The sequence below is a fragment of the Typopeltis vanoorti genome, chromosome 17 (genome assembly GCF_054136105.1).
Source record: "Typopeltis vanoorti isolate ZY-2024b chromosome 17, IOZ_Tvanoo_1.0, whole genome shotgun sequence".
Classification (NCBI taxonomy): domain Eukaryota; kingdom Metazoa; phylum Arthropoda; class Arachnida; order Uropygi; family Thelyphonidae; genus Typopeltis; species Typopeltis vanoorti.
This window is the reverse complement of record NC_143565.1, coordinates 784,685-798,659: the sequence shown is the minus strand read 5'-3', so window position 1 is coordinate 798,659 and position 13,975 is coordinate 784,685. Positions and strand designations below refer to the sequence as shown.

Here is a 13,975-nt window from a genome sequence, read left to right as displayed (position 1 = left end):
AAAGAAACCACTCCTCACCCCCTTGCTCACAGTTTCCTTTCGTAACTTCCAGGGATGGCCTCTTGTCATCACTCCTTCCCGCTGTTCAACCAAGTGAAAGAACTCCCCAGTGTCAACCCTGTAACCACCTCTCAACAATTTAAAAGTCTCAATCATATCACCTCTCCTTCTTCTATCCGCCAAGCTCTGCAGTCCACATTCCCTCAGCCGATTCTCATAACTATCCTTGTACAGTCCTGAGACCATCTTTGTCATCTGTCTTTGTATCTTTTCCACAGTTAATTTATCTCCTTCAAATCCTGGGGACCAAATCTGAAAACAATAATCCAAGTGTGGTCTGATCAGAGACTTATACAATCGAATGATAACCCTCTTATCTCTGCAGGTCAGTGTCCTTCTCATAATTGCAGCAATCCTCTGTGTTACCTTCACCACCTTTGCAATATGTCCCTAAACTTCAGGTTTCTATCAATCATCAACCCCAGATCTCTTGTCTCCCCAACTTCCCAGCATCCCATCGATGTTTCCCAAACCTCAAGACCTTACATTTTGCTGCATTAAACCGACCCCCATTCATTTGCCCATCTGTCTAGCTTATTCAAATCCTCTTGCAGGGCTACCACATCTGCACTATTACTAATAATCCTTCCCAGCTTCGCATCATCCGCAAACAACTGAATATCCTCTTGCAATCCACTGGCAATGTCATTGATATAAAGGTTAAACAATATAGGTCCTAGTACTGAGCCCTGTGGGACCCCACTTGTAACCTTCTGTCTCCTTGAAACTGCTCCACCATACACAACTCTCTGATACCTATCAGACAGCCAATCCTGAATCCAGTTGACCAATCTGACATCCAGACCCATGTGTTGCAACTTAAATATCAGCTTATCATGTGGTACCCTGTCAAATGCCTTTGCTAAGTCTAAGAAAATTGCAGTATATGCCTTTCCCTCATCTAATGTTCTTGTAACTTTATTATAAAAGGCTAGCATATTGCTAAAACAAAAGCTAAACTGTAAGGAAATAAATGCTGCTTGGTAAATGATTAAGAAATACCTAATAGCATCAATGTTTGAAATACAAATGTACTCAAAAGGCTGATTTAGGTAAGGGTAAAATGGATGAATGAGGAGCTTAAGCGTGAAATCCAGAAGAAGAAGAAGAAGGTACTTTGGAGGCAGTACAAGATAAATAATGGTAATAATCAGTTTCATTAATAGTATAAAGAACAAGCCAGGAGAGTGATTCAGTTAGTAAAGAAAACAAAAGCGCATTATAAGCAGAAATTGGCAAATCAGGTAAAGAAAAACATAGAGAGTTTTTTTTAGATATGTGATAAGTAGAAGGAAGAGAAGAATGATCATGGTAAGATAATATTAATGGATGAAAATGGTAGAATAGTAACTCCTGCAGAATACACTGTTGAGGTATTCAGTGATCAATTTATAAGGGTGTTTCATTCTGATCAGGGAGGAATCATGAGTAGCTTCTGTGTAGAGGACAGGGAGGGGGGGGGCTTGTGCATAGGCATTGCGGAACAGCAGCATCCACAATTTTTCTCGATATATAAATATATTTATTAATTTATTTATATTTGCTTGTAATATTTAATTTTATCATCAACAATCCTATACAATTCTCTTATTTTGTATAAAAAATAATAAAAATCCATCTTGTAGCACTTAAACGAAGAATGCTAGCAGCACCGTGTTTACCACAGTGTCATATTACTATGCACAAGTATATGCATGTCATAGTGAGATGCAAGCTGTTAGCGTAATGCGCCACTGTCCATTGGGCAGTTCCACTGTTGTTTCTATGCAGTTTGCGCCAGTAGAAGTGTGTTCATAGTGCTTATCATGTTTACTCCGTTTCTTTAAATATTTGGACATTACAATTGAAGGTTTTAATTGTAATGTCCAAAAATTGTAAATCCATTCCTTTAATTACAATTAAAGGAATGGATTTTATTTTTAAGTAATTTTGAATTATACTAAACTGTATAGTTTTATTGATAATATACAATATTTTTTCTTGAAACAAAACAAGAAAAATATATTTTAATTTTAAGTAATTTTGAATTATACCAAACTGTATAATTTTATCGATAATAAACAATATTTTTTCACGTTTAATTTTTTACCATAATTTTGATATTTTATTCAACACATATACACTGTACTTACAGTGCATATGTATATTTCGAAAGTTGCAGCACCCCCACAGTTTCAAGCCACGAGCCACCCACTTGTAGAGGACATAAGAGAGGATGGCTTAGAGGTATGAGGTATTTTGGGGAAATAAATAAGCCTCATGTCAAAAAGGCAATAGGATTTAATTGCATATCACCACATGCCTTAAGGGAATGTTCCAGGGAATTGGCATGCTTTTTTAATAAGAGTCTTTCAACAGCGCAGGTTCTGAGGGAGTGGAAAGAGGATAAAATTATTCCAATGCATTAAAGTGGTGATAGGGTTGAAAACAGCAGTATTCTTTGTGGTTATCAACATGAGTTTGTAAGAGGAGACCATGTTTTACTACCTTATTATGTACTACAACAAGGTGACAAATACCCTGGACAGGGGAGATGCATATACAGTGGTGTACTTGGATTTTGCAACAGCTTTTGATTGACTCCCACATGATAAACTATTAAATAAATTGAAACAGGTGGGATTTGATAACAGACTTCTGAGTTGGATCAGTGACTGGCTATCACATAGGTAATTGAATGTTGTATGTGTGAGTGTGATATCCATAAGAGAATGGTCACTGGTGGTATACCGCAGGGTCAGTTTTGGGACCACTGTTGTTCAGTTTGTATATTAATGATATTTGAATGCTAGTGATATGCAGCTCTTTGCAGATAATGCAAAATTGGGTAGGTGGAATTATCAGTTCAACGTTGCAAAGTGTTTGCAAAGTTTTGAAATTTGGTAAGCAATGATGGGATGCAAAATATACACTTGGTGGGGAAACTTTAAAGGAGGTAGAGGAAATGAGAAAGCTGGGAGTGGTGTTGGACAATGACCTGAAATTCAGGGGATGCATTCCACAAGTTGTTAAGACATCACATTGGATAACAGCAATGATGCAGAATATTCTAACATGCAGAAATAAACAGGTTATGCTGCCATTGTATAAGGCCTTGATCAGGCCTCATATGGATTATTGTGCACAGAATAGTCGCCTGGTTTTCATGGTGATGAGGATATGTTGGAAAGGGTCTAGAGAAGATTTGTAAAGGTTGTCTTTGCAAAGCCTTATGAATAGGAGAAAGAGGGGGGGGGATAGGGTTGAGACATATAAGCTAGTCAGGGGGTGTTATCAAATTGACATGGAAGAGATTTTTCATAGAATGGGAGAACAGGGCATCATAGCTGGAAACTGTATAAAGGACTGTGTGAGGAGAAGTTTCTTTGCATGGAGAGTGGTTAGTTAGTAGAATATTAAAATTTAGAGGGCATATTGCTAGTGTTGCAAAGGCTCCACATCATAGTACTGCTATGATAAGAAGTAATCTAACATGTTGGGAGAAGGAAGTGGTTGTTCTACTGTCTCCCTTTTGAGATCTCCTCTTGGCTCTTTATTTCAGTAATTCTTGGTACCTTTTAAAATGTGACACCTTTTGGCAACTCGTATGGAAAAGCATGACTTCTGCATCACTTCAACCTGGGTATTTTACATCTGTGTCTGGCTCCCACTGATGAGACATCAACAAAGGTCGAAACTGGTCTGGGTAGTGACCCCTTCCCATAATGCATAGCATCATACATGTCCACAAGGAGATGTGCTTTGCATTATGGAGAAGGAAAGAGATCAGAACTTACTCCACCTTTGCCACGAGTTGTCCCTGTCCTGAAAGGTTGCTTATGCTTAGATCCACCTAAACTTTTATAATTTCTATATTTGGCACAAAACTCTTGTAGTTTCTATATATTCGGCTTTGAAATAATGTTGGATTCAATATCCACTTAATTTGTATAATGGATTGCAGAGTTTGGTGGATAGGAGTAAAAAAGGTAATATGATAGAGACATTTAAGTTAGTGAGAGGATTTTATTAGGTGAATCCAAAGGGGATTTACGAAAAGAGTAGACTGTGAGAGGGGAAGAACCAGAGGCCATCACTGGAAGTTATGTAAGAGTTGTGAAGAAGGGTGTGAGGAGTAAATGTTTTACATGGAGAATTGTAAGTGAATGGAATGCGTTGTTCTTGTTATGATTATCATTAAGAGAGAGATCTCCAGGGAGACAAGAATTTATTGACGGAAGCTACATACTTGTTCTTGAATTCGTTCACACTGCTTGCACACACAACATCCAATGGCAATCCACTCCCATTACGCACCACTCTATGAGAAAAAATCTAGCCCTCACCCCCTTCTTAGCAGCATTCATTCTCAGCTTCCAAGAATGCCCTCTTGTCCTTTCCTGACCACTCCATAAAATGAAAAATTCCATCAGTTAAAATCCTCTATGACCCTTTAAGAAGCTTCTACGACTCAATCATATCACCCCTCTTTCTCCTGTTTGCTAGTGTCTACATTCTACAAATTCTCAATGTGTTTTAATAATCAGTATTCCATAATCCTGATATCATTTTTAACCTCCTTTGCATGCTCTTGCCCTCTCTCCACTGTATCAGATTTACAATGGAAACCAGGAGAACTAGACCTGTGCACAATAGTCCCTGATAAGACCTCCAAGTGAGGTCTTATCAAGGCCTTGTAAAGATGCAAAATGACACCCTTATCTTTATATGCAAAAGTTCATTTCAGTGTTGCAATTATCTTTTGAGTTGTATTTGCAGTCTTTGCTACATGGCCCTTGAACTTCATCTTCTTATCTACTAATACTCCAAGATCCCCAGCCTGATCAGTTTAATCCCACCAATATAATATTACATTGGATATCTGATCACACCAAATTGCACGACTTTGCATTTACTGACACCAAACTGACATCCATTTTTCCAGCCTATTCAAATCATTCTGCAAGTACTGCATATCAGCAGCATTTCTGATTACCCTATCTAACTTTGCATCATTATTTGCAATGAACCATTAGTTGCATCACAGTGAACCAAGCACTGATCCTTACTGTACATCACTGGCTACTTTGAATCATGCAGACTCATATCCTCCCCCCCCATACCACTTTTTCATATCTGTAAGTCAGTCATCCTCTAATTCATGCTAATATTTTATAATCCAAACCCATATTTTCAAATTTATGCAACAGTCTGCCATACTGTATTCTGTCAAAAGTTTTAACAAAATCCAAAAGTATCATGGTATATCCACTCTCCTTGTCTAACTGGTAATTAGTTTACGGAATTAACAACGCATATAAAGTATATTAATTAAAGGTAACTTTAATGAATAACTTCTATATTTCGGCAATGTCACATTGCCATCTTCAGGAACATAAAGATATGGTATGTGCACAAAGCAAATGAGGAAGAAAGCAAGAAACTAATATTGTTCCTAAAGTCCTAATGGTGCCCTCTTCCAGGCTAATTTGGTAGTCTTGGCAGTTGGGCTGAAGTTCTCATAATGAAAGTCTCCCAAATTTGGGGCAGTTTCATGCACCCAAATTTGTTGAGGTTAGGAACGTTTTTTAGAGCTGCTGAAGATTCTTTGAATAATCTTTCCACTCAACACTATAGTCAACCTCTCGTTGGCAGTTTTAAAGCCTGAAGCACTCACCGCACTTTCACGTGGTCACAATTTCGCCCTAGCTCCTAAAAGGATACCTGCTGAAGAAATCATGATCCAAATAGAGCGTGTAATTCGCAACCTGCCTAACCATATCGCCAACAACCTGAGACTGGATGTAGTCGGTGTTCTCACTAAAGCCAAACCTCCAAAATCCAACTTATCCAAAAACGAATATACAGCCCTACAAGAATTGAAAAACAACAAAAAAATAGTAATCACCAAAGCTGATAAGGGAAGCGGCACTGTGGTACTCAATCAAAAAGATTACAAAGGTAAGCTGAATTCTTTAGTACTAGACCGTATTACTTACCTCCTCATTGAATATAATCCAACCAGCTCTCAGATTAGAACTATCCACAGACTCCTTAAGAAAGTCACTTCTTGGCCTGTGGAAGTCACCAACAAACTTAAACCTTATAACTCTAGACCCCCCCGATTATATGGACTCCCAAAAATACATAAACAAAATGTGCCATTGCATCCCATAGTGGATGGCATTGATTCCCCCACCTATAAATTAGCCAAACATTTAGCCAAAACGCTCACACACTACACTGGCAACACACCATCACACATAAAAAACTCAGCCCACTTTAAAGCCAGTATAGAAAACCTCGCACTCCAACACACTGACATAATGGTCAGTTTTGACGTCTCCTCCCTATTCACTAATGTCCCACTCAAAGAAACCTTTGAGCTCATCCAAGCCAAGTTTCCTCCCGATATCTCAGCCCTATTTCAGTTCACAATGAACTCAGGCTATTTCATTTGGCAAGGAAAGTTCTACAAACAGATAGAGGGGACAGCCATGGGTTCACCACTTTCCCCACCCTTGACCAATTTCTTTCTGGAGACATTTGAAGAAAAAGCCTTAAACTCTGCCCCACAAAAAACCACTATTTGGCTTCGTTATGTGGATGATGTGTTTGCTATTTGGCCACATGGCTCAGACACACTCCACTCCTTCCTAGCACACTTAAACAACCAACACCCCAGAGTCCAGTGTACCTTAGAAAAAGAGGAAAACAACACCCTCCCCTTCCTAGACACTTTAATCACCCGCCAGCTTGATGGATCTTTGGTTTTCTCTGTTTACAGAAAACCCACCCACACTGGCAGAGACATTCACCAGCAATCCCCCCCCCACCCTCACAACAATATGGGGTGATAAAAACACTATATAACAGGGCAAAATTAATCTGCTCAGATGACAAGGCCCTGACTATTGAACTAAACCACATCCTCAACACTTTCTTAGCCAATGGCTGTAACCCCAAAAAAATCCAAAAAATACTAAAACCTGTAAACCACAACCCCCCTCCACAATAAAGATTACACCAAGTCTATCACCATCCCCTACATCCAGGGCACCTCTGAGAAAATAACCAATATCCTCAAAAAATATGACCTTACTTCCTGTTACAGACCATATAAAAAGTTGGCATCCCTTATCCACTCTACCAAAGACCAACCACTTCCCCTAGACCTACCTGGTGTATACCAGGTCCCTTGCAGCTGCAAATTGTCCTACTTTGGCCAAACAGGCAGAACAACAAATATCAGGATTTCAGAACACCAAGACTACATCCGGTTTCACCAGTACAGCCGCTCTGGGCTGGCAGACCATGCCTTAGATACCCACCATAAAATTCGTTGGAAGAAAACAAAAATAATTCATCGCAGCAAGTTTAAATACGAAAGATTATTCAAAGAATCTTCAGCAGCTCTAAAAAACGTTCCTAACTTCAACAAATTTGGGTGCATGAAACTGCCCCAAATTTGGGAGACTTTCATTATGAGAACTTCAGCCCAACTGCCAAGACTACCAAATTAGCAAGAGGGCACCATTAGGACTTTTGGAACAATATTAGTTTCTTGCTTTCTTCCTCATTTGCTTTGTGTTAGTTCCTGAGTGCACATACCATATCTTTATGTTCCTAAAGATGGCAATGTGACATTGCCGAAATATAGAAGTTATTCATTAAAGTTACCTCTAATTAATATACTTTATATGCGTTGTTAATTCCGTAAACTAATTACCAGTTATGTCTAACCAACGTATAAGTCTTGCTACTAGAATCTCCTTGTCTAGTTCAATGGTAACATTGTTATTATAGATCTCTTTCAACTGAAGATTAGTTAGCTGGTCTCATATCAAGATGGCAGGGTTTTTTCCTCCCAGAAACTCGCGTTTTTCATCCCACAAAGCAATTAAACTGTCCATTAGAACACATACACATAAACAAATAACCAACGTAATGTTTTGGCCATAAATCCAAATAAATCAAACCAAACCTAACTGGACATCTCTTGTAAAAGAACTGATGCTCACAGAGACCAGCAGCACACATTACACTACTAACAAGTTTCTAAATAGCATGTGTGCATTGTATTTTTAATATTTTTTTAAAATATTTAGCATTGTGATTACCTGCTTGTAGCTTAATTTTTTTATTCGATGTTATTTCATGAAACTATTTGAGTGTTTAAACAAACTATTATTATTATTATATCGCCTCCAGGGAGTCCAAGGACTCATCGAGGGAGGGCATCAACTCTACAACTCTTCGTCTCACTACTCCACCAACCTTCATCATCTAACACCAATGCCATCTACTGCCAACTACCACCACTAGTGCTTTCACAGACAATCACAAACATCCATGCCCACAGCGAGATTCGAACCTGCAGCCTTTTGGCTGGAGAGCGGATATGCTAACCACCCGGCTAACCCCCCATTATCACTTATCATTATCAATTTGTGTTATGTGGTTAAATGCTGGCACTATTGCATGCATTCTGTATATCATGCTAACATTTGAGGTTTTTCGATTAAATTTTCTTAGTAAACATGTTCCATATTATTATTGGATAATAATATATTGTTTGGGTATAAATTATTTATTGTTAAATACATGTAATTTTGCATGCAGAATAAAGAACTTAAGTTCAAGATACAAGAAGTAGAATCTAGCCAAAGGTCAAGGAATAAAGCTACTGTTTTGTCATTAGAAGGTAAAATCAAGCACTTACAACTACAGGTGGAGGAGGAATCCAAGTGAGGTTTTGAACAATTTTCTTAATATTTTCAAAAAAATTTAAAGATTTTTAATATATATTTCTTAGAGAATAGCATTATGAAAGACACACACACACCGAAGAATAATAGACATGCAGGATAAGGGTAATTTATATGCAGCAGTATGTGTATATTTTGCAATGTCTTTTTAACAAACTGTGAAATGAGAAGTTAATATTTAAATTAAGAAAGATGCAGTCACACAGCAGATTTGTAGGCTGGATAAGAGATTTCATGTCTGATATACACAATAAGTTGTGCATCAGGGAGCAGTGTACTGGGGGAGGAAAGTGGCTAGTAATAGTCTAACAGTCTGTGTTAGGGACATTATTGTTTAACTACCACTGAGGAAATGCAAACAGGTTTATAGCTTGATGTTTCCATTTTGGCACAATCTTGCTCTCTTTCTATTCCATAGGATCCTTTACATAACATTCATTGACTGCCAAGTCAGCGGCATTGTCTTAATAATTTACTTCAGTCACATCATTCCATCTCGTATAGATTTTTTTCATCTCATAAAACAGCAAACCAGCCAGAAGAATACACAATTAACAGATTATTATTATTATATGACAGATATGCAGTTATATTAACAGATGGGCTACACTTGCCTTATAGTCATAGTTGTTTCAGTGAACTCAACCATCATATCATTCCTTTTCTTTCTGTTTGCAAAACAGAGTGTCCTTGGTGAATGTGGCGGTCATGTTTAGTTAGTCTAGAAAACGTGTTTTTAAATTTAAATATAGCGTGGCTTTTTGTCTCAAATTGTGCTGCAGTTGTGCATCAGTTAGATACAAGTGTCCTTCAGTGGTGTTATTGTTTGCAACTGTGTTGTATATATTGTGTTTTCACTGCAGTTTGTTTCACTACTTCAACATGTAAAGATGGCGTCCAACAAGAAACGTACGTTAGCAGCACGCAGAACTTCTACACGAAAGGCCAGCTCAGCATTAGATTTTTCTCAATGGATGCATTGCAGAAACTGCTACATGTATGCGCCGAAGAATGTGAAGGATCTGTGGTCGGTCTGGCTAAATGAGAAGAACGAAAATGTCGACGTATGTGAGAAGTGTCGGGATAGGCTGGAGCATTTAGGAATGGAAGCTGACATTGGGAGAACATAGCGGAAGAACTTCGGCGGGAGTCCATGAAAATGAAAAATGACCTTCATCTTCTGCATGAGGAATTGGACGTGCTCGGTAAAGAGATACTGGAAGTTAAAACTGAGTTTAATGTGTTAAACAGAGAAATTAGGACTATAGAGATTACTTTAGCGGAAGTAACTAGAACAGGATTACGTATGGGTGAGTCTTTGGTGAATGATGTGGTAATAAATAGTATGGGAGTGATTGGGAGTCAACAAAATAAAACCACAAGTGGCCTAGAAGAAACGATATTTTGTGAGAGTGGGGGGGGGGGGTAAGTAATAGAGCGTTGAGTAATGAAACTGGGAGAGTCATGCTGAATAGCATAGAAAATGAGTCCATGAGTGATGCTTGTGTGACTTGAATTAAGTTAAGAGTGGTAAGATATATGGTGATTCTATGATTAAGGGTATGGAGAGCGGTATGCATGAGGAGTGCTTGGCTGGTGGGACAATAGAAAGAGTGGCTTTAGCAATAAAGAGAGGGCATGAAGCAGACAAGATGATAGTTATGGTGGGTACAAATGACCTGAGTGGTGTTATAAATCAGGTAGCAAAAGATTTAAGAACATTGTTAGATATTGTGAAGAGGAAAAGTGTCAATGGGAGGATAGTGTGTGTGCTGCCTCATTTTGACAATTACAAGTTAAGTAGATGAGCGATGATAATGAATAATATGATTGCAAGAATTTGCAAAAAAAGAGGTCTGGAATTTGTTGATGTTTGGAGTGTGTTTGAAAGAAAAAGACAGTTGTATGCTAGAGATGGACTGCATCTGAACATGGAAGGACATAAGCGATTGAAGATGTTACTGTTTTCTGAACAAGTTGAAGTAATTGGGCATGGAAACTAATATTGAAAAGGTTGAGTGTAAAAGAGACAAACTTTAGCACTGATTGTATATTTATTGATCCTTATACGCAGAATAAATTACAGAAGAAAGGGAATAAAAATCGGCATGGGACTAATGAAATTAGTGACTTATATATCAGTTCTTAAGCCGGTACGAGATCTAGAGGGAATCTGCAATTTTTGTATACCAATGCAAGAAGCATTCGAAATAAGAGGGAAGAATTTTTGGCATTAGTCAGTGCAATCTCACCAAAAGTTGTAGGCATTAGTGAAACTTGGCTGTCAGCAGAAGATGTGGTCACTGGAATTGAATGTGATGGGTACAGTATTTTCGGGGAGGATAGAGAAGATAGAACAGGGGGAAGAGTACTGTTGATGATAGCTGATGTGTTGCAGCCAAAGAAAGTAGTATATCAAGATGATAGACATGTGAATGAGAGTTCATTTGAGGCAGTCTGGTGCAAAATAGTGACCAATGCAACCAAATATACAGTTGGATGCTGCTATAGGCCAGGGAGTACGGGGGGGATATTGAATTCATGCATCAGCAAATTAGTGCAATGAGTACCGGTTTAGTGATTATTATGGGGGATTTTAATTACGGTGATATCAATTAGAAGGAGGAAATATCACGTAGCAAAAAGGAAATGGAGTTCATACATCTTCTACGAGATAATTACTTGAAACAGCACATAACTGAAGGGACACGTGGTGTGAGAGTGTTGGACCTGGTTTTTGGTTCAGAGGTTATATGCATAAGTACAGTGTCCTCGTTACCTCCAATTGGTGAAAGCGATCATGTGGTATTGACTTGGAAGGTTGCAAAATCTGTGAAGTTTTCTATTAAGAAGGGGTATATATGGAACTACAGGTTAGGCAATTATAACAAACTTCGGAGTGAGCTTGCAACCATCCCATGGCAGAACATATTGCAGGGGAAAGATGTTAGCAATGACATGGGATAAAATCAGCAGGTATGTGAGAAAAGCAATATCAGATTGTGTCCCCATGGTCAGGAAGTCAAACAAGGCAGGCGTTAGATGGATGAGCAGTAGTATCAAGCTTGATCTGCAAAAAAAAGAAAATGTTATGGAGAATTTACAAGGAGAAAGGCAATCAGTACAAGGCTCAAGCTAGGAAGGTTACCAGCTTAGTAAGAAAAGCTAAATCAGATTATGAGAAGACCTTAGCCATAGAGATCAGGGGGTAATCCCAAAGAGTTCTTCCGCTGTGTAGCAAGTAAAAGGAAGAATGACTTAGGAAGGATAACTTTAGTGGGTGCTGATGGTATTGAGGTGACAAAATCAGATGTAATAGTCGAGTTACTGAGTGATCACTTTTCAAAAGTCTGTCACCCAAGTGAGGATATCTCTGTACCTGTAGCAATAACTAATGTGAGAATTGAAGCTAAGAAATCAGAGGTATTTAATATATTGCAAAATTTAAATGCAAACTCTGCTGTAGGTTTAGATGGAATATCAGCTCGTGTGTTGTGTGAATGTGCAAATGAATTGTCAACCTCTCTACTTGGATATTTAATTTAAGTTTGAACTCTGGTATGGTCCCTAGGGAACGTAAGTAAGGCAAAGTGGTTCCTTTGCATAAGGGTGCCTCTAAAACTGCAGTAGTTAATTACAGACCAATCGCCATCTCAGGAGTAGTGGTAAAAGTATTGGAAAAGTTGGTTAAAGACAAAATTCACGAATGGGTGGATCAGGATATGATACTCTCTAGCGGCCAACATGGTTTTGTTAAAGGTAGATCCTGCCTTGGCTCTGTGCTTAAGCCATTGTTGTTGAATTTGTATATAAATGATATAGGAAATGGCTTACAGGGAGATATTCAGTTGTTTGCTGATGATGCAAAGTTGGGTAGCGCAATAAAAAATCAAGCTGATCTTGAAAGTTTGCAGAACGATTTAAATAAGCTGGTAGAATGGGCAAAAGATAATGGATGTCGATTCAATGTGGAAAAGTGTAAAGGCATGCATTAAAAGATTACCAGCTGTGTACTCCAAGAGATTGATGAGGCTAGGGACTTAGGGGTGTTGGTAGATAAGGAGGTAAAGTTCAGAGGATACATTGCTAAGGTGTCCAAGATTGCACATAGGATTACTTGGTTATTGAGGAACACACTGACATCCAGAGATAAAGAGGTTATTATTCCCCTTTATAAAGCATTGATATTTCGACATTTGGATTACTGTGCTCAGGTCTGGTCACCTGGATTCCTTGTAGATGAGGAGGCTGTGGAGAGGGTTCAGAGAAGAGTGACCAAGTTGGTGAGTGATGTAAAAAATGCTCCCTACATTGATAGATTGAGAGCTTGTGGATTGCAGAGGTTGGTTCATAGGCGGAGAAGGATGGGATATGATAGAAACATTTAAAGTATTGAAAGGTTTTTATAGGATTGATGCAGGGGAAATGTTTCAGCTGTGTGACAGTGATGGAAGAACAAGAGGTCATTCCTGGAAATTAAAGAAGAGTGTGGTTAACAAGGGTGTCAGAACAAGGTTTTTTCCCTGGAGGGTGGTGAATGGAATTCATTGCCTGACTTAGTTGTGAGCTCTTCATCTGTAAATGAATTCAAGAAGAGACATGACAGATATTGTTTTGCTAGTTTGGGTCTCCCGTGATGATTCTACTGACTCCATGGAGATACCCGTAATAATAACTGTGTAAATGGCATTCATGTCAATTCTCCTTGGGGCTGCATTCTGCAAACCCAGTGTTCATTTTAATACCCGTCAACTCTCTCTGGGGTTTTCTCTTCTCTCCAATATCCAAATCTTCATCCAGTATTCCAGACAGGTGTGACAAGGGATTTATTCAAGTGACTACCTTCCAGTTAAATAATAATATATATTATACAAACCCAACAGACCTTCCTCACTGTTGGTATTTGTCAAAAGATTTTCAACAATGTCGATATGAAGGGATATCCAAAAAGAACTAGAATTTGAACTTGGTGCATGTACATTTTCTAGTTATGGATGATGCTTAGGCATCATGAGTGTGCAGTTTTCTGCACCAATCTGACAAGTGGCATCATCCTATGTGAACTGTTTTGTTGTTCTAACTGCTTTTTTTGTTAGTGCTTACAAGCAAGTTGGGTGACTTTGTGATGGCTGACCGCAAGGAACAGAGAGTGTGCATGAAAATTCGTT

General features: G+C 38.5%; 1 protein-coding gene across 1 annotated transcript in view; it reads left to right on the top strand.

Moving 5' to 3' along the window:
- The window catches only part of LOC150097089 (myosin-14-like), a 1,147,103-nt gene that overhangs the window by 1,017,325 nt on the left and 115,803 nt on the right, over positions 1-13,975 (top strand). The window contains exon 37 of the mRNA XM_090407039.1: positions 8,662-8,786. Within this exon, the coding sequence (XP_090263165.1) occupies positions 8,662-8,786 (125 nt within the window). The remainder of the gene's footprint in view (positions 1-8,661; positions 8,787-13,975) is intronic.